This window comes from Amphibalanus amphitrite, unplaced genomic scaffold, assembly GCF_019059575.1.
Source record: "Amphibalanus amphitrite isolate SeventyFive unplaced genomic scaffold, NRLGWU_Aamphi_draft 000439F_arrow, whole genome shotgun sequence".
Taxonomy (NCBI): domain Eukaryota; kingdom Metazoa; phylum Arthropoda; class Thecostraca; order Balanomorpha; family Balanidae; genus Amphibalanus; species Amphibalanus amphitrite.
This window is the reverse complement of record NW_024881933.1, coordinates 355,664-377,437: the sequence shown is the minus strand read 5'-3', so window position 1 is coordinate 377,437 and position 21,774 is coordinate 355,664. Positions and strand designations below refer to the sequence as shown.

At 48.6% G+C, this 21,774-nt stretch overlaps 1 protein-coding gene across 5 annotated transcripts in view; it reads right to left on the bottom strand.

The window, feature by feature from the left end:
• The window catches only part of LOC122391479 (probable nuclear hormone receptor HR3), a 78,239-nt gene that overhangs the window by 14,678 nt on the left and 41,787 nt on the right, over positions 1-21,774 (bottom strand). For all 5 annotated transcript variants that reach the window (XM_043385423.1, XM_043385426.1, XM_043385424.1 and 2 more), the window contains one exon: positions 18,282-18,509. In XM_043385423.1, coding sequence (XP_043241358.1) covers positions 18,282-18,509 — 228 coding nt within the window. The remainder of the gene's footprint in view (positions 1-18,281; positions 18,510-21,774) is intronic.

Here is a 21,774-nt window from a genome sequence, read left to right as displayed (position 1 = left end):
ACAGCGGGACAGACATATCCGGCGGAGCGGACAAGTCCAGAGGGACAGACAGGCCCTGAGGGACACGGACAGACGCGAACGGGTAGCGACTGGTGGTGAACAGAAGAGCCAGTGGGAGTTCAATGGAGCGTCCAGTGGACAGTGGCGAGGTGGGTGGATGGGCAGAACGTATGGCTGGAATATGATGAAAAATAGGGCACATGCTACACGTCACGGGCACTACATACGCCCCATAGGTCTGCACAGCATGGAGAAAGAAACGACAGACGGGTGACCCGAGTTATCAGATCTGAATAGAGCGTAGAGGAACTAGCAGGGCCAGCGAGGACGCCACATAGTACACAATTCAGATATAATGAGACAGAACAGCTTTGACTGTAATCAAGATTCAATGCAAAATAAATGTCCATATCGCTTTATAACTGCTGCACGTATGTCGTCAAATGGCCGCTACATTTCATTCTCAATGAATCAGGGCCTAATATTAAATCTGAAATCAAATACTGATTGATGTGTAATTATCTATGCAGGTAATCCTGATTTCACTTTCAGTCGCTTCGAGATATTCTTCAACCCACGTACCTATGTCTTGCTTCGTGTGGAGTCATTTTCTTTTGCACCGATCCTCATTCATATCAAACAATCGCAGCTGTTCCAGTGAAAGTTGAATTATGTCACACTCCATAACAAAAACTCATATCGTTACGTTTTTAGACGTAAATTCGCCGGCTGCTAACACCAGAAGCACATTCCAGTTAGTATGATTCGTTCATGTGACGGAAAATAAACGTTCTAACGGTAAGCCCAGCTAAAACTTTCTCCTCAACATGTGCAACTCTAGAAACTGATCGAGGAACGCGGAAAATAGTGCACAGAGTACGGTGACGTATTCAGTTTACCTGCCCACCAGCTGAGTGGGCAGTGTGCAGACATCGTAATAGTAAATTTTGGAGCGAGACTGCCCTCATTCGGAGCAAGACCCAATACTCATTCACGAGCGGGGTCTGCTCTTCGGTCGGGCCACAGCCGGTCCCGTCCCCGGACACTACCGTGCGCTCTATTCCCACCACTCTCCTCCGGCCGGCTCTATCAGTCTTCATTGGCCACTGCGCCGACAGCTGATGCTGTGCAGGCTGCCAGCTCCCCCTCCCCTCCCCCAGCGGGTGTCACTGCCTCTGCCGACCCCGTACCGCCATCGACACGTGCAGCGCCCCCGCACGTGTGACCGGTTTGTCCCCCCCCCCTCCCCCAGCAGGTGTGAGTTTGACCCCTACCACCCGGCCCCGGTGGCCCCCGCCCAATCGTTTCGCAATGCGCTCCGCGGATACATGAATTGGTAATGCGATCGCTTTGCAGTGGACTTGACTGACGAAGGAGAAGGAAAACTGACGATATGTCGTCTGGCAGGACCGGCGAGAAAGGAGGTAAACTCTACCACCGGAGAGTTTCACTCAAACCGCGTAGAAGTTGGTGTAACACAATAGGTACCCGCAGTGTTCCGTTATCCTCCGCAAACATTGCTAAAAATATGCTGGAGGATTGAGAGTAAACGACCCAGCCCGACAACCGGTCCAGACATTTCACACCCTGCCTCCAGGCTTCGACCGTCTTTTTATAGGGCGGACACGTTCGATTTACGAGTATGTCATTTGTTCATTGGAGCCACAGAGTTCGGCCGGTTCACCCAAACTGTGCCTGTCAGCACAGTTCAGCCCTATTTGGGCCGCGCGTTATTTATTTCGTAGCCTCGTCCACCGTCCCAGTGCTCCCCGTTGAGTACCGTGTGACCGTCGCCAAGCCATGGGACAGGTTGCACACCGTGCATTGCACAGTGCACTCACGCAAGGCATGCACGCGCCGCCGTGGTCAGGCGGGGAGGGGCGGATGATCCCGGGGCCTGCCGTGCCGGTCTGCCGACCACAGCGACCCCGACTGATCGGGGATCATTTCACAATGACCCGGAGCGCCGGTCAGTCAGCTCTGGCCAGCGGTGGACCGGTCGTGTGACCGTCACGACCAACATATAGCACCACCCTGCGCGCACCAGCACGGCGCCGCGGCTGACACGGAAAACGGACCACTCATGAATGACTGAGCGGTGCAGCGGCTCGAATACAGCCCTCCACCGGCGCCCTGCTGTCTGCCTGCCTGTCTGACGACGCCGACAAGCTAATGCCGCCAGCGTCCTTCACACTACAACTGAAAACAGTAAACGGTCGTTGTGCCCAATGCGCTCAGCACCATGTCTGCAACCATAAGCCATTTAGGGAATTTCCTCTGTGGCTGCGCGGCCGCTATGTGTGTTAATCCGGTATTAGTGCTGATCCGAGCGGGGTCCTCTTAGTGTACGTGGAGTGACATCAGTCAGTGACGTACCGGTAACGTAGGAGACACGTCAGTGGACTGACGTGAGTGACGGAGGGCGAGTTCACTCTACCGCGCATTGTCCGAAACAAAGTGCACTCTGTCGTTACGCTCACGCCGATCTAGTAACGTTTACCGCACCCGTCTGTGCAGTGCTCAGTCGGCCACCGTTTGCACAGCAGCGTTTTACGGAGCGCGAGCGGTTTGCGGAGCGAGGAGGTCGGCGCCTGCCACGTGCCGCCTGGGTACGCAGGGCCAGAGGGCCGCGCGTGGTCTTATCGCACGGATAGGGCGGACACGCAGTCACGCAACGCGGACAGGCGCGTGGCGACCGGCGCGGTGGCGGCAAGGGATGGCACGCCAGGGGTGAGGGAGAAAGACGATCAGTGAGGACAGAGGGAGGGACGAGAGAGAGAGAGAGAGAGAGAGAGAGAGAGAGAGAGAGAGAGAGAGAGAGAGAGAGAGAGAGAGAGAGAGAGAGAGAGAGAGAGAGAGAGAGAGAGAGAGAGAGAGAGAGAGAGAGAGAGAGAGAGAGAGAGAGAGAGAGAGAGAAGAGAGAGAGAGCATTCTGAAACTGCAAAAGACAGCTGTGCGGAGAACATCCAATTGATAAAATAATCGACAGGTGCGGACGGTCGTGAGTAACATATCAAACTGCAGCTGTTACATAGAAAAAGGTTACAGAGCAGCATTGAGCCCCATGCCCCTCCTGTGACTGCCCTAGGAGCCGATCGTGACACATCAGCACCTGCAGTCTCTCCATCCCCTCCCCCCAAGACTAACGCCATGAGCTGGGAACGTGCGTGGAGCACCTGAGCCGCCTCCCCTCCCCTTCCCTCCCTCCCCTCGCCAACGCATACCCGACAGGCACAAGCCCTTCATGTGGGCGCATATACGTACATTGTGGAAACGCACAGGTGCGAAACAGCGGACCCCACAACGGGCTGGCGTGTAAGCCTTACTACAGCTGAGAACGGAGTGACAAGGTTATTAAGTACAGGGATGACATGCCAACACATTCAGACCAGAATCAAGACTACCACCGTGCAATTTAGGCACATGCTATGTTTGCATGTAAGCTTTTACTGGTTAACAGTAATTGGAATCTCTAAAATACAAGTAAATCGGGAGGAATGAATCAAATGTTCTTTTCGGAAGAATTTACCGTGTCGAAAACGCTACTCTACACCAATGAAAACAGCGGTTTTGGCTTCCCTTTCAGCTGCCCGCTTTTGCGAGCCGGTGTCATGCGGTACAGTCTAACTACAGGCGTCTACCACTAGCGACATCTACAGGGTGTTTCACTAAAAGTGTCAAAAAGTAAATGCCTATTAAAGTTATATAAAATATGCAAATCACGTGGTTGCGCACGTGGCTTGGTTGCAAATTTTTGGACATTTATGCTTTGTTCATTTAAGATATATTTTACACTCATACGGAGCGAGGGCAGGAGGCCAAAGTTACTAGTCGTTTTTTTCCTTATGCAGATCAAGAACAGGTTATTTACACCGCAACAGGAGGGGTAAATTACACTTACATTTGGTGCCATCAGAAACATTGAAACCGTATGCCGACTTTTCAGGAAACGTTTTATTCTCTCACCTCGCTACGTTCCAGATTATAAAAGGTTCAAAGGGCTTCTTGAGAGGTTTAAAAGGGTTCCTTCGATGCCGGTCGCAGTCCAAAAAAGACTGGGTCCCCCACCTCTCGGCGGAAACCGTTGAAAGGGTCAGGGTCTTTTTGAGGGTCTTTGAAGATAACAAGAAGCTAATTTCAACATCAGAAATAGCCAAGGCCTTACAAGTTATCAAAAACAGCCACTATAATGGCTGTAACCACCAGGAACTGGCTGGATTAGAAGTTCCTGCACCGAAAAATCAGCTGCCTCGCCGCCCGCCTCTGGCCAGCGCAAAGCCCCGATCTGTCACCGTTTTACTTCTGGTTTTGGTCAGTAGCTCTCGCAGAGCTGAGGAAAACTCAAATCGCATCACTTCGGGAGCTGAAGAGCACCATTCAAGGCTTTGCCGACAGTCTGGACGCTGAAGATGAAAACGGGCTGTGAGGCACCTCCGGACACGTGCCGAAACGGTGCATCAAAAGAAGGGGCGGATATGTGGAATAGGTTTGAGTGACGGTGCTATCGTTTTTATATATTCAAATGTCCAACAATTGCGGATGAAATGGTATGCAAATTTCCGTAGAAAACATTGTTATTATGTGCATTATGACCTTTTACTTTTTGACACTTTTAGTGAAACACCCTGTATGAGCTGAAATGCAAATGAATGGGGCTGAAGGCGCGACTGCTCAACACGCTCGGACCCGAGCACGGTTTTCGATAAGCCCAGTTTTTTACTTCATCAATCAACCACCAGCTCTAAGGACAGCAGTGTGCGAAGCTATGCACCTGACCTCGTCACCTGCCAGCTGACAGCCGTCTGTCCCCATCCCACCGTTAATGGATTCCCCAAACCGCCGTGACGCTGGCCGCAGCAGCCGTAATGCCGGCGCCGCACAGCCTTTGAAACCGAACCCGGAAGCGTGCACGCAGCCCAGTTGGCGGCACGCCAGCGGCGGACGCGACGACGACGCACGGCGCCGGCGGCGCTCCGGCCCGTTCGACGACCCACTGCCGGAGACGGCCAATAGATGGCAGGAGTGGCGCCACGCGCCCGACCGCCCGCTACTCCCACTCAGCCGAGCGGTCCACCCGCTGTTACCGGGCTGGTGGGAGGGATGGAGAGGGAGGGGAACATCTGGTACGAAAAAACGGTCCGCTAGTGGCTCGTGCGATAGCTCAGTGTCGCTAAATTAATTACCAGGAGTTAAGGAAGCGATTGGTATACGAACGGTAGACGAATTGGTAAATTTCTTCCCGAAATAAAATGTGTAAATCAGGTTAGACCCCAAATGATCGTAAAAATGCCACAGGATGTAATAAAAACGCCTCCCTAATTGATCATTTGCTTCGACGACCCCTAGGGCCAGTCGAGAACAGGGAATCCAGAAATGGAAGCACCTCCACTTGAACAGGACATTGACCCTGGCAGTGGACAAAGTTTCCTTTTCATAAGACACGCTAGCCAAATGTGTGCGCTTCCATTTTTTCGACCATGCTTGAAGGGATTCATGATTTTATATGATACGTTTCATTGATTATATGTGTGAACTGTGAAGGCCCTGATCAGTCTTTTCCCAATATACGGCACTGGAGCCTGAAAAAGTGAAGAGTGAAGAGAGCCATCATGGGCCCATCAGCGCACGTCAGATCCGACGCCCCCCCCCCCCAATCACGTCACGTCACAGTCAGTGGAGCGTGCGGCGCCAGTCGCAGCCAATCGCGGCACAACGTGACATGATGAGCCCAGATAACACCCAACGCTGTTGTAACAAGATAGCACCTGGCCATAACGCGCCCAACAAGGCCGCACTGGCAGATCGCGGTTCAACAACTCCGCCGGTATTCCGTTTGGCCTCCTCTTTTCGCGAGCATCGCATGAGGTCGATGACCGGAGGGCTTTGAGCGTCAGCAACTGAACCACGAGCTTGCGATTAACAATAGGTACCGAAAACTGCCGACCGATCAGCAGCCCCTGCTGCAAGTCTAGTCGCGTGCCCGGCGACCGGCCAGTGGGTGGTGGACCCACGCCACTCTGAGTCGACACCGACACACCAGCTGACTCAACATAAACAGCCTCGAAGTAGGTCGCCGGCCGCGGGACGGAGAACGGCCGCGCCGCTGGCCGTCGAGTGGTCGGTGGCCGCGGAAAGAAGAGGCCGAATAAATGGCCAGCTAATGTACGGGGTACACAGAGAGGAGGGCCCACGCGCCGAGGAGCCCCGGGGAGGGGTGTAGACGCCAGAGCCACCAGAGGCAAAGGAAGGGCCGTTCACGGGGTCCGAAGGTAAGAGGTCGATGGTCCGGAGAAGATGCACGATAGACGACGATGATGTCAAGGATCGAGCGTGACGAAGAGTAGGACGATGCATCTATGATTGCAGAGGCTAGCTGTGATTCTGCACGCCCCATACATGTATAGGATTGCTCCATGGCAAACAAATTGCATGTCTTGTGCCCTGTAGCGCGGCCCAGTTTCACCACGTCCAACTACAACCCTCGTCAATCCAGTCAGTTCATAAGCGCCAGCATCAAACGAGCGACTAGGAGAGCAACCATCTCCCAGCCTGTCCATGGCGTTACGCAATGGTCAGCGCAACTCTGGGCTCCATACGGGTTTGTTGTTGGTCGCCGACGGCAGGTAGCCATATCGTGCAGTTCACGTTGGTCTCTCTCTCTCTCTCTCTCTCTCTCTCTCTCTCTCTCTCTCTCTCTCTCTCTCTCTCTCTCTCTCTCTCTCTCTCTCTCTCTCTCTCTCTCTCTCTCCCTCTCTCTCTCTCTCTCTGTCGCTCTCTCCTTCGCTCTCTCCTTTTGGATGTTCTCTCTTTCCCCCATATATAGATACTCTCCAATCTCAATCAAATTACACAACATTTTCTTTCCTCTCCTCCCATACTCCCTCGCACCAACTCTCCTCTCTTTTCCTCTCATTTTCCTCCTCTTCTCAAGCTGCTCTCATCTAACCTCCTCTTCCCTCATCTCGCCAGCCTGCTCCTCTCCTCTGCCCCTCTCAGTAGGTGTGGCCACGATCGGCCACCCCCGCCGCGGCCGTCCATGGCGTGTTGTTGCATCACGCGCCACCACCACCGGGCGTTTCGCCACCGTCGGCCGTCGTGACCGGGCAGGGCCGCCACGGCGCCGTTCATCTCAGCACAGCCCGATGGGAGAGGCCTAATCGCCGATGCCGCTGATAATATATTGCAAATAGAAATCTCGGCGCGGCCCGGAGAGACAGAGTCGTGAGGAGAGTGTGTGTTGCTGGGGATGGAGCTGTGCCGATGGCGGTTTCATGACCCGCTCGTTGGCGAAGAGATGGGCGGATTGCTGGTGGTCCGTGGATAGGAGAGGGTAGAAACAGGTCATGGTCTCTGCAGCTAATTGACAAGAAATTTGATGAGATAGGTTATGTTGCATCTTTTAGCATTTGACCTTTCGCAAGCGAGCTCAGCAAAAAAGCCGAGAAGCTAAGCAGCAGTTGTAAAGATCAACAATGGATGTATCCAATCGCCGGTCCCGTAGCTCAGTTGGTTAGAGCGTTGGACTCCGCGTGGTGAGAGCACGCGTTCCCGGTTGTGACAGTCCGGGTTCGAAGCGCGACGGGCGCTCGACATTTATGGGCCTCCTGACAGGTATGGCTGCGGTTGGTGGCAGGCCGTAGCCAGGCGAAGTCAGCGAGGGGACCTGGCCGTGCGCGGCTTTGTGCGCACGTTAAACTTTGGACTCTAAATTCTGCCATAGAATCGGAATTGCGCGATCGGAGGGTAGAGGGCAGGGTCATCGCAACAAGCTTCGCTTAGCGGTGGCTCTGTCCTTGTGAATCCTTCCCATCAAAAGGTTCGGACTAAATTTATTAAAAAAAAAAAAAATCCAATCGTCAGGCGTTCGGCAGGTTATTGTGCAATGTGCAAGTAAGGTTTGATGGAACCCTCTGGAGTACCTGGCTATTACCAACAATGTTTTCTAGGAGCCAGTCTTAAGAACAGGGTTTCTTCAACGATGCAGCGCATTTTTATTGCGTACATTCTAATTGATAACAATGAAAATTAATGAATGCCATTGAAATGACAATTGACGAAATCAAGCTCATTAAAAATGATTGAAACATCACAATTCATGTTGAAAAGGATCTTCACCGGTGTGAAACACTGCCATCTCAGGAAAAAAGGAACAAAGAACCTTCAACAACCCGCCGTGGCAAGTACTTTTGCAACACCTGGGCCGCTTCAATTTCAAGAATATCGTTGGCCAAGTAGTTAGATCCTGCTGTACTGCGGGCGTTTGCGTAAGTGGCCCGTTGCAGACCGGCCAGACGGCCGTGTAACAATCGTGACTCCTGTAATATGGCCGTCGGCGGCGGCTTGTAAACCGCCCCCTCGCACCTTCAGCCGACGAGGCGCCGTTTGAGCGTGGAGCCGGTGCGAATCTACGCAGGAAGCCTCCCAGAGACTCCACACTCGGTCATACACACCGGTGTCAGCGCCGCTGGGAGAGGGTCGAGCGGCGGCCGGCGGCCGGAGTCGCGAGTCGGGCTCGGCGCCCGGGCCGACCGGCGAGCCGGCCGGCCGGCCTTGGGTGTTGAAAGTGGCGGTCGGTCCTCTCTCCGGCGGGTTACGACACTGCGGGATGACGAGGAGTCGCGCCGCCGAGTCGAGTCGACGGCGAGTCGACGTCGAGTCGTGAGCGAGCTGATGGCTATAGACGGTAGCAGCAGCGGCGGCGGCGGCCGCGAGGGGCGCCTCAGAAGGGCGTGGCGATGCCCTCAGGGTTCGACAGACACTTTCGCTAAACGCCCGCCGTTAGATACCGTGCAAATGAGTAGATTGGTAGCCAGAGGCCGCCCGAAACCAGAGCCTCTCTCAATGACGGCGATGCTATTTTTGTCAAAAGTATCGCGTGGGCAGTTAAAATTTAGCATAACCTGCACCAGACTTGTGCCGGGACCAAAAATCAAGATCCAGGATCCTCAAGGTCCCACGGCAAATTCAATTTTTAGAATCCAAGGTTTCCAAGGTCCCACGGCAAATTCAATTTCTAGAATCCAGGGTTTCCAAGGTCCCACGGCAAATTCAATTTCTAGAATCCAAGGTTTCCAAGGTCCCATGGCAAATTCAATTTCTAGAATCAAGGTTCCCAAGGTCCCACGGCAAATTCAATTTCTAGAATCCAAGGTTTCCAAGGTCCCACGGCAAATTCAATTTCTAGAATCCAAGGTTTCCAAGGTCCCATGGCAGGTATACATTGCAGGGTCCACAGTCCCCAAGGTCCCACGACAAGAATGCATTGCAGGATCCACAGTCCCTAGGGTCCCACGACAAGTGTGAATTTCAGGATCCACAGTCCCCAAGGTCCCATGACAAGTACACACTTCAGAGTTCAGGGTCCACAGTCCTCAAGGTCCCACGGCAAGAATACATCTCAGGATCCAAAGTATTCAGGGTCCCACAACAAGAACTTAAACAAACTTACATTCTGATGAGCAGACTTAGTTCTAAATATTCTGCCAACGGATGACCAGCAACATTGAAAGGGGCAGAACCTATGCAAATCTGTGGACTGTGGTGGTTTTATCATTAACCAACATAGGTGGGGGGAGCTTCAACACAAGTTAAAAATGAATCATAATATCAATCTCTCCTTCCTTAACCTGACAAATTCATAAAAATATAGGTAGGTAATAGGTACCTTGCAATTTGTATTGTCATGTACCTTTCAATTCAATCTTACCTGATCAGTAGGAATGTAGGATAGCACCTTACAGTCATTGAGGACGGACATTCAAGTATTCTTTCAGGCAATATAAAAAAAAAACAGAAATAAAACTTGCAGGCTTCATAAAAACGCAAAAGTTGAATTGGATAGGTATATGCTTTCGATTTTCTGCACATTCAGTTACATAATACCGATAATACCTAGGATTATCGGTTATTACTCAAATATGTTCTAAGTCTTGTTTGCGCGAGCGCTCACAGAAAAACTGATCGACTAAGCCAATAGAATTAGAGTATCAGCGAGCGCAAACCTTACTTACTGTTCATTCACATTAGATTGAAGGCTCTGAACAAAATTCCATCCGACAATTTTTTCGTCAGACGCAGTGTATCAGTATATATTACTGACCGGGCCGACGAAATTATTTGGAAACGAGGTTTGCAAAATTGACGGAGGCCCGAGTGCGGAGCACGAGGGCCGGAGTCAAATTTTGCAAGCCGAGTTTCCAAATAATTTCGTACGGCTGAGGTCAGTAAGATTTTTCCTACATGCCGCATACCTATTAAAACGTTTTGACAGGTTTTGGTGACACTTATACAATTGTTTTGTCCATAACTTCGTGATAATTTCCTAACAATGATTGTGCTACTGCTGTGGATAAAGCTCTGAAGGAAATTCATAGAAGAAAATGCATCAGAATACCTTACTTCCAAAAGAATCTCGTCTACAAATATCAACACAGAATGGCACAACAACTGGATATCCGAGGAACATAATACATGAATAATTTGCCACGACATAAGAACAAGAAGAAGGTATAATATTCTTAGTGATTAAACGTAAATTTTCCAGTGCTCTTGCAAGAATCTTTTCTTTATTTATGTAATCATACTTTGTTTATGCTCTATGGCTGAACTTTCGTGAAATACATTATATTTTCCATATTTTACATGTTTGTTTCGAGGAAAGGACTTACAACTTTCAAATAATAACGCAATAACTTAGGCCCAAGGTATCAGTGGACATATCAAACGAAGATAAGACAACAAGCGATAACGGATTTCGATTAATAGGCGCATATCTTACCATAATTTCGCCTTTGTAACCAATACAAAATATTTCAAAACCCTTGATAAGCAATATTTTTTTTACCAAAAAAATGTTAGTTTTCTTATTTAACGCGGCAAATATCATGCAATAATGATGTCAATGGGGTTGGGAACTCGATTTTTTAATAATGCATGAAAATGATCAAACTATTTTCACAGAATTTATGGTGCATACCATTGCCTCATAAAATCAATAAGCTGAGAGAAATGGGGGAAGAAAGATAGGAAACTTGTTTTGAAAAGTTCTTGAAAAAAGATGCTCTTGATGCTGTTACGTCACATGTCACCTTCTGCGGTTGACAAATAATGGCGCATCTGGCGCACCACAGATTACATGTTATATCAATGGGTGAAAGATGTTGTTTGCTTCACTCTGCCATTCGCGCTGTTTTTAACTTTAAATTATGCTAAAACATTTACGGATGAAATGTTCAGTGTCAAAAATTGATGTGTCTGCCGTGTACTATATTCCCACTTAACATGAGCGCGTGATAAACATTTTATGTACCTCGAATTTTCAAATGATAAAGATGATGAATCGGAGGATGCTGAAAAGCAAAAGCTCATTCCAATATTTGGACTACTTTACGATTAAAATGTTTACATTCCTGTCATCTTATTGCTCATTTATTTGTTCTTTTTTTATGAAAATAACTTAAGGCGTTGAGAACCGAGGTAATTTCTATCTACCGTGCCTTAACTTACCAGCAACAGCAATCTATCTACGCCCTACGGTGGCAAGGGAGACTGTGAAAGAAGCGTAAGATGGATTCTAAACAATTCTTTTGTGATATACTGAAGGGCAAAGTGCAGAGAAGAGCGTACAAGTCCTGTTTTGTGCCAGGCTGTTGCAGTAGCACTTATGAAACTCCAAAAACGATCTTCGTTCATGTCCCGAACAACATTACCCTGAGGAGATGATCGTCTGCAATAGCAGGAAGAGCTGATGTAAGTGCTTTGAAATCCACTATCAAGTCGGTGCTATTGTTGTAATGATCACTGTGAGGTGAGATATTTTGTGCAAGGGCTGATGACCTCCATTCGCCCCCTGACCGGTCAGGGTTATAAAATTTGAGTGGATGGCGGTCCGTTTGGGGTTCAGATGTCAATTGTATTTTGTTACTGTCAAACAATACATGTTATGCTGGCAGCGAATGTGTGTAACGTCGTTTTTCGAAACAGAAGTTAGAACTGTAACGGCAGAGTGCTTGCTGGTCTCATCGTAAGTATTGTAAGTGTTGTAAGCAAAAGCATTGTCAATATTGTAAGTATTGTGAGCATTGATGTTATATGGTAGATATCACCTCACATGATCTCGGCTCAGATAACCCTCTCCGGTGTCCCTGTCAGTAAATGGCACCTGGATCATTACAGATAAGATAATTTGTCATAATTCTTAAAGAATTGGGTGGTTTTGACTCGTTTACTCGAGGTGCAGGTCGCATTTCAATACTTTTCCATAGGCTTGCAATGTAAAGGTCACGACTCTGACCTAACCTCAGGTCACAGATCAAAAATTCTGAGATATACAAACGACACATACTGCAGGTACTGTTTTGAAGACTTGATGAGAGGAAATAACTTCGTGAAAAACTCAAGCTCTGACGTGTTTGCAAACTTTTCTGAGGTGGGGTCAACAAACCCGCTCTGGTTACCTGACCTGACCTGACCCGGCATTTTTTTTTTTTGCTGAGATGTGCGCAATGAACATTTAGGAAAAGTCACCAAATATGAGCTGAATGTCTCGCGGCGTTTGGCAATTGTACAAGAAAATCCTGAAAGGTCTCCCCGTCCGAAATAGGGTTAATGTGTATATAAAGAGTTGCAGATGCCAAACATACCCAGATCTAAGACTGCAGTTCCCAGCGCCGCTGCAACGTTTTTAAAACAAACATACATAGGACATACAAACATGTTTATTTGCATCTGTTTTGGATAATAGCAACTCATGGCGCCATCACCCGCGATAACTGTTAGGATTTGAGATATACTTTTATTTAGGCCATTAGTGTGGCTGTAATGTTTATTAATATTAGTTGGGCGGAGTTTGGTAGTTTTTTATTTAACTTGTGGTATGTTGTGCTGATTGCGGGTTGTTCAAACCTTTCAAATGTAAGGACCTTATTGAACTCAACCCTACCCCTACACTACCCTACATACGACTGGACGCTTTCCAAGCCCACAAGCATCACGACGCCGAGATGGAATGTAGCCGAGAAATCACCCTCGCCATCTGCTCTAGAGCTAATCGTGTGGGGCGGCGTGTGGGGCGCCGCTTAGCCTATGGGGGTGCACTTCTAGTGGATGGGGGACGGGGGTGCACCTGCACCCCTTTCATATGGAAAGTTACTTCCCTGATTACAGCTCCCCGTATTGCACCTAATCAGGGAACGGCCAGCAAACGAAGGAACTATTTCTGATGACAGGCGAATAACCGCTCACGCAAGGAGCGGAGCTCCGCCCCGTCCAAAGTGGCCAACAAAGCAGAGACAGAGGCAGCATCACATCTTCCATCAAAGAACTGGTTTCTGGCTTGGAAGATGAGCTCCATCTTTGCATCCGAGTCGGTGCTGTCAGGAATCAGCTGGTCTAATGGAGTGAGAGTAGTGAGACGACTAGCTTGTATCAGAGCTGCCTGGTCTTCGTAGCATTTGCACCGATTCTTCTCGATCGGACTCTGAATTCTGTCCCTCCTGCGTATTACTTGAGGCATTGCTATGTAGCTAAGTCTTTGGCAGAGTTTCATTATCCATGCTTTGCAAACAGTGCCATAACAACACAGTTAATTAATCACCAAGCTTCTTTGCAAGTTCCAATACAGTTGAATCGCACGCGATTTGAGTGCAAAAATCAAGAAAAATGCCAACTTGTTCCCGTAAAATATTCTGAATATTGACCTAAAAAAATGAGTAATTTCCAGGTAAAATAACAGCGAAATCAGTTTTCGCTTGCCAATAAAACTCACAGATATTGAAGCTCCATTATTAAAGGAACATTTTAGTATATGCCATTCTTGATAAAACTTCTTAGCCACGCAATACCAGCGCAAAATAAAGAGACACTGAAAACACGACCAATCACTCCGATTTACCATAGGAAAATACATAGAAAATGTATGTCTCAACTGCGCCAAATATACAGACAGTTATATACCTACATGTGACGTCATGATTAGCCCGACCAATCAGAAGCAAGTCGTTTTCAGCCACAAATAATTAATTTCTGAACTAACTAGGCATTTTTTTAACAAAGTGATTTTAAATTAAGTCATTAAAAATTCTGAGCTTTTTTATTTTACCAAAACATACAGAGCATGCAGATAGGTCCCAACCCTATTATAACTTCCGTGTCAATTATACCTCTGGGCAAATGCGATAAACTGTAGTTTAGAGGTCATTGCCCTGGGCAGTAAACCCGGGCAGTAAACTTTTGTTTACTGCCCGGCCTATCAAATAACATGGCATTTTGACACCGACAGTTTCTTGGTCATAGTTTTACTGCCCGGCTCGTGCTGTGCTAAAGACATACCCCGGCATGTAGGAAATGGTTATTCGTCGGCACTCGGCAGATTTTCGTCTGACTTTTTCGTCTTGCATTTTTTCGTCTGTACGAATTGATTTGGTGCATTTTTCGTCTGAACATTTTTCTGTCCGGCATTTTTTCGTCTGGACGAGGCGGAAAATGTCCTTATGAAAAAATGCGCGGACTTAAATATGCACAGACGAAGAAATGCATAGACGAAGTCACGAAAGTCTGCGGACGAAAATCTGCAGACGAAAAATTGTCCGACAAAAACCTGCTAAACGAAAAAGTTGAACTGTCATGGAATCATTGCTTATATTGCTCATTGCTCCGTTAGGCGGCACGGGCGGACATCGATAGCAGCGCCTCTATCGGTCACTAGGGAAAGCTGGGCTGTAGGCGACGAAATACCGGCTGAGTTGTCACAAGTTAAATAGGTTTATAGACATCCGTCTTGTGAAAAAGTTGAACTTTTGCCTTCAATATTTCTACAGGCAATTTTAGAAGTGCCCTCACATAGATTACAAAACAGTTTTAATTATTTTATTCACTTCAAGCCTTCCCTATTGTTCTTGATGATGCGGGAACTATTTCTAATAAGTGTTTCTAGCTTAGTAAAAGAACATATTGTGCAAAAGATGAAAAAAGCATAAATGGAAGATTTTAAATGCAATTTTCTGTAACAAATAATGGTAAATTCTCTACACATCAAGGAAAAGGTGCATGCTAACTGATAATTTAAAGTTCTTGGGGCCAGTTGGTTTCTTCTTTTCTTACGTCGCCCCAATGGCCGCGAATACACTTGTGATAACGCCTATCGCAATGGTGATTTGATGAATTGCAAAACAAATAAGTTTGACACTTAGGTCAGTGGGTAGCTTCCAAATAGCTTCAAGCCCGGCATATCACAACCATTATGTGAGGTGAGATTAGAAAAGAATTTTCCAAACCACCACTGTCCACTGTTTGACAGTTTCATAATCCATAACATTGATAATGTAAAAAGCTACCAGGTCTCTTGTTCCAGTTCTGCCTCACAGCCATGACAACGATTTGGCTCTATATATGTCTACACAGTCTGGTTCGTTTTCTCTTCATGTATCTATCTTAGCCCCTTGCAGCTGGTTGCTCAACCATAGATATTTATTGAAGTGCTTACAGACAAAACCTAGTGCAGGGTCCTTAGTGGCCCATGTGCAACATAAACCTCATGGTCCAGCTTCCAGGATTCTTGAGGTTGAGGTCCCTCAGCAAAATGATGGTGTACACTGTAAAAAAAGTTTACCAACTAGTTAGTTATCCGGCCACTTTTCACTAACCATAGGCGTGTAAGCAAAACACGCATTTCATGACTAAGTGTGTTTTCAATTACACGCAAAAGGTTGAATAGCGTGTTTTGAAACACACCTCCTAGTTTTCGAATATTTGCCAGGTTACTAAGATAAGCCGTGTAAGCGTGTTTATTGACTATCATCGGTGTGTTTTGTTAATAACTACAGACGTGTTAGGTAACACATGTGTTTGTCACACGGCCACTTTTCACTAGCTATATGCGTGTACGCAAAACACACATATTGCGTGTTAGCTAACTAAGCTGTGCGTGTTAATATACTAAATGCATTTTTGAGAACAGGCGTGTAACTTAACTAATGTGCGTGTTAGTCACCTCTTTTCACAGCCCCCCCCCCCCCCCCCAAAAAAAAAAAAAAACGAATCGAATTAAACTCATCAAACATGTTTATTCAAAACTGCATTCAAGCTCCTTTCAGCAAGCTTACAACTGCATACAGTAATACATATTTCTCTTATTGTACTAAAAATGAACCTAAAAAAGTAATCTTAAAGCCTGCAGGAATCCGCACCAGCCATGACACCATACAGGCTCCAAATACCTATTACGAAAACATTGAGAATGCTTCATTTCTGTCGATATGGGTAAACTAAATTGCGACAAAAGGGCAAAAATTCCCTGACCGAACAATGGTGGCTAATGTGTTTACAAACATTTTATTTGACAACATGGGTGCAGTGACAGGAATTGCATAAAACAGCACCTCACCGCGTTCACTGGTTGAGTGCCCAACCAAAAATTAGGTACATTTACTTTCTTGTTCAAAGCTTAATGCAGTTTTAGTGTGCAACATGCTCATTGTTCAGTCCGTCATATGTACTTATAGACGTCAAGTGACAGTCAACAAATGAACAGTGTCTCCAACCTGAGACCCTCTAAAGCCTGGTTGGAGCTTCAATTGAAAAGAAAATGAGTGACATAGGTACATAAACCACACTAAAACGCCAGCAATATCTGCACTGATCTTTCCCATAATCACTCACCATACCAGTAAGGATGAACGCCATGTCCAACAATCCATATCATTTCACTGTTTGACTTCTTATTATTCTTATTCTTAACACCACAGCAGCTCCTTATACCGCACACGCAACACTTATACGCCACAGCTCAGCTCCTTCGCAACGCACACGTCCTCTCCCTTCTCTGACTTGGCACAGACTGAACATGGCGGGCGCAGAGGGGCGCACAAAATGGCGATTTTTTCAATTAACTAAGGTCTTTGTAATGCTACAACAAAAAGGGTAGTAAGAAAACTAAGATTGTGAGTTACAACATACGTTTGATTTGTTAGTTAACACGTTACCCAGAAAAAAAGGCAAAGGAAGCATAAACAAACATGTTTGTCAAATAACACGGCATGGTTTACACGGATAATATTTGTCGGATTACAATGATGTTAGCTTTTCTGCTTCGATGACATGGATGTGGTGTTAGGTTACAAACATATGTGTTATCTGACCCGTTTTTTGCAACAACGTGTGTTTTAATACTAGATTTTGCTTGAAGAATTAACTAACTGGTTTGTTAGCATTTTTTACAGTGTAGGTCCAGACCACTCTCTTAAGATCCTGTGACAAATTATAAAACTGGGACTGAAGGTCTGCATTCTGCAGGGTCTTGCAACATTGGTACCAAAATTGTGAGGTCCTGACCCCTGGGTTTCCATTGTTTCACGGCATATGAAATGTTGAAGTCCTGGGTTTCTAAGGTCTCATGACATGAAATGTTGATGTCCTGGGATTCCAAGGTCTCGCGGCATATGCAAATGTTGAGGTCCTGGGATTCCAAGGTCTCACGGCATATGCAAATGTTGAGGTCCTGGGATTCCAAGGTCTCGCGACATATGCAAATGTTGAGGTCCTGGGATTCCAAGGTCTCGCGGCATATGGATGTTTTAAGGTCCTGGGTTTCCAAGGTCTCGCGACAAAAATGACAATGCAAGGTCCAGGATCCTTCAAGGTCCCAGACCTTGGACTCTGCGAACCCTGGATCTCGGATCTTTTTGGGACCTTGGCACAAGTCTGACCTGCACCAACACTAATCGCTGGCTGTATCTAAAAACGTGAGCGCTGTCTCAGGCTTTGCATGGAAACTGATCCCGCATTACTCAATACTCATGACGTCGCTGAGCGCGCCTCAATGACGGTCGCCATAAGCACTACTCTGGTCGGCGCGAAACGACCCACGTTTCCCAAGCTGGCCAGTAATGACTGCACTTAGACGATCTGGCGTGGCAGCCTCCCAGCCGACGCCGCGTTGCCTTGACTGCCAGCCTTGCAATGGCATAATCAACTCCTTTCTAAGCTCGGGCACCCCCTCCCCTCCTCCCCCGCAGCCCGGCCCTCCCACCTACTACACTGATTCACTGCAGCAGCTGACATGGAACGTACTCACCGGTGACGAATAGCTAGGAGATGCTGGGGCGGCCCACACTGCCTCCGGCGCACGCATGACCCGGGTCACCATTCCGGGCGGCAGCTCCGGGTCACTCCACGGCATCTCCGGCACCTCCGGAAACTCCGGACCGCCCGGCTCGTCTCCGGCGCGACTCGGAGTCTCTGAGTCACCGCCGAGTCAGCCGAGTCGCCTCCGCACACACACTTACCGTCCCGTGACATGCCGAGAGCGAGACATTTCTGTAGCCGGCAGTACTGGCAGCGGTTGCGGTTGATCCGGTCCACGACACAGTTCTTCTGTCGCGGACACTGGTAGTTGACGATGCCCGACTGCGACCGCCGGAAGAAGCCCTTGCAGCCCTCGCACGTGATGATGCCATAGTGCACGCCGGACGATTTGTCCCCGCACACTTTGCATGGGATGATCTCGATCTGGGCTGAAAACGACAGGGAGAAACAGAGTTAGCGATATCAGATACCCATAGATCATTTATGGCCTAGTGCAGATCTTGAAAACGTTCTTACAGCAATAATTTGATATCTAAGTAGCATTTAAAAGCATAGCACGAGTTATTTTACGTTGTCATGAGTTCGCAAAGTTATATTTACTTTACCTATTTAAACAAATGAAAAGAGCTGTGCAAACTGATGATCGATTCGTTTGATTTGTGATAGCGGCGCATTACACAATAGCCCATTCATCAACCAAATCATTGATTAGGATGCATAAAGAAGCGCAAAAAGAGAAAGTCGATATGTGTAGCTCGTATATTCAAGGTTGAACATCTAGAAACATGGCTATTCTGACCTAGCGCTCGTCATAAAATGATGCTGGCGAGTGTGGAAAAGCAACTGTTGCAATGTCATGAAGAACACTTCTCCTAGTGCTGGCCGTGAAGAAGGTTGCCTTTAATTGGAATGACTAATTTATGTTGTTCATTACGAATTATTGCCCAATTTCGGCGACGTCGGCGTGGTGTTGGGCAATTTTAGCGGCTCTCGGACGGTATTCATCATACGGGCACAATGAAAGTGTGTCATCGACTCCACGCCGTGCGCTAGCTGGCCCGTGTGTACGGCCCCGGTCGTGACGGACCAATCACGGGCTGGCAGAGAGCGGACATCAAAGGCGCCGCTCCACCCCTCCCCCACCCCCCACCCACGCGCGGCCACTCCCACCTCATGAGCGGCCAGCGGGGGTGGGGATAGTAAAGGGCCAGTTGCACCCAATCATGAGTTGCAATCTGCCACTGCATAGACGACGCCTGCAGTTAGTTATTTTACTAGGCTGACTAGCAACGTAGGCGACGCAGACGCACATTTTTAATAAATGGAACACGCAGCAGGCAGCAGTTAACGTCAGGCCTACGTAGGGGACTGCAAAGTCGGTGGCTAGTTTTATCATTGGATATGTACAAATGCAACTGCTCTAACAAATGTACTTAATTGTTTACGGCATTGTCTGCATGCCTAATGGTTTTCAGATTGGTATGTTTCAAGGACCGAGGGACGTATTATAAATTATTTTCTATCAAATCTTAAAAAAAGATTTGCAGCAGCGGTCTGTTTTTCTTGCCATTTCAGCAAGCGTCTTGTCAGTGGTCAGGTCCCGGTGTCCCACGCTCAGATAACAGCGACACCACGCGACTAGTCGACCTCGGATCAACCACCGTCGCTGCGATTTTTCTGTGGTCGGCCACAGAGCTTGTCTATCGGCAAAGCCACAACAAACCAAAATAGAATGTTGTGCGTCTGCTCGAGCCGCCAAGCAGAGCTGAGGGCTGAGTGGGGCGGGAGGAGGGGGCAGGGAGGGGTACAGGGGGGAGACCCTCCCGCGGCACGTGCCGACTGGCGACACGCCCCGCTTATCTCTCGCCCTCCCTGCCGCCTGCCACTGCATCCGCTCTGATCCTGTATTACCCTACTGCGGTCTGATGGGGCAGAAAAGAACATCGCCGAACATTGTAGAGTTCCGACGTCACATACGAGTATACTTACTGACACGGACCGATCTGTACAGAATAAGCATCAAATCGACTCCTTGGTGTTGTAAGTACTAGCAAGTTGACAGACAGCATGACTAATCCAAATGTGAGTGTTGAGGCAGGCATGTTGCGTTGCACGCATTACGCACTTGTCATCACATAACCTCCCTTCGCGCCTCGTCCGAGGCAGCGGTTCATCGGCACCGCTAACTCTTCCAACCACCCATCCCTCACACCCATCATAACGCACTCGCACCCTCCCGCATAGTGCCAGGAAACACCCCTCCCGCCCTGCCGCCCCGCCCATCCTGATTGCGTTCGGAGGGGCGGGGCGAGGCGAGGAGGGGCGGGGAGGTAGGGGGCGGGGGGAGCAATCATGGCGGGTGTGTGCGTAGCGCGCGCTGCCGCGCTGATGGCGCCAACGCCGCTGATGAGGCGGCGCTGACGGTGGATCACGCGCTGACGGTGGATCGGATCAGTGGATGATCAGACAAAGACTCGATAGAGGAGAGGGTTTCATGGCTGGAGTTAGGGAATGTTGGGAAACGAAGGGTTTTTACAGCTGCACTTCACTATCGCTATTGAACGTCGAATGTCATCGTCAGCATGACATTTTCTTATAAGGTTTACTGTTGATTGTTTATACAACAAAGGACGGAATCCCATCTTCATTGTGTCATCCATAGAGGAGAAAAACAGCTTAGCAAAATAGCACTCGCGGCGATCCCAATTTCGCAACAATCAAGCCATGTCATGACATTTATCGCAAATGTGCAGGGAGCCTGCACCAATGACGGAGATGCATCATTCCAGTGCAGTCGGATCCGTCATCTCGGCACTCAGATCCGTCATCCCATTCCCAGCGGTGTGATCCGTCACCCCAGCGCAGCGGTGGGGTTCTTAGCACCGTCCACACGTTGCAACAGGCGCAAAAAGGGCGTGCCGGGGCCTCGGCGGCAATCTGTCCGTCTTCGGCGACATCTTCTTCGCCTCCCGACACCAGTTGCCACAGACGGAGCCGTTTTTACTGGGCTGCCGCAGTGGAACTAAACGCATCTCGGAGGACTATTCGGAGTGAGAGGGCCGCCTGTCAGACTGTTCAGCTCTGGGAAATTTGCGCCTTGTTTTGTGGTGCCTTTGCAATCGACCACGACGAACTAAAATTTCAGAGGATGGGAGATGACGGTCATGATCAGAGATTCCAAGCAATAGTGATCGTTCGTTTACCTGAGCAGCTGCATTGGAGAGGATGAAAGAGGACATGACGTCCCGGCGCGGCGGTCAGTTTAGGTGGGAGCGGGACAGAAGCAGTCCGGTTCCATCGAAGGCCACAGTTACAGGACTGTTGCGCAATGCTATGCGGTGTTGCAAACCGAGCCTTCCTGGGAAAACTATGAATGGAATTCTCAATTTAACATATTGACGTAATTTTACATCGTAAACCATGGTAAGAAATTCGTGAAATGCACGAAACTATCCGTCGAAACACCTGATTGTAAAGCAGAACTTCCAACAGAATGTCGAACTCAAGCCCAGTTGGCTAGCCCTGCCAACTGGGCAGGGCTAGCCCTGCCAAGTCTCTTCCCAATCCAACCAACCCCACCTATCCAGTATCCATAACGGCACCCCTCTCCCCTCCCCTCTGACCCCGGACACCCCCCAGGTCAGACCAGCCCGCCCGGTCCCCTAACGGGGGCAGCGGGGGCGCGCCCGGGCA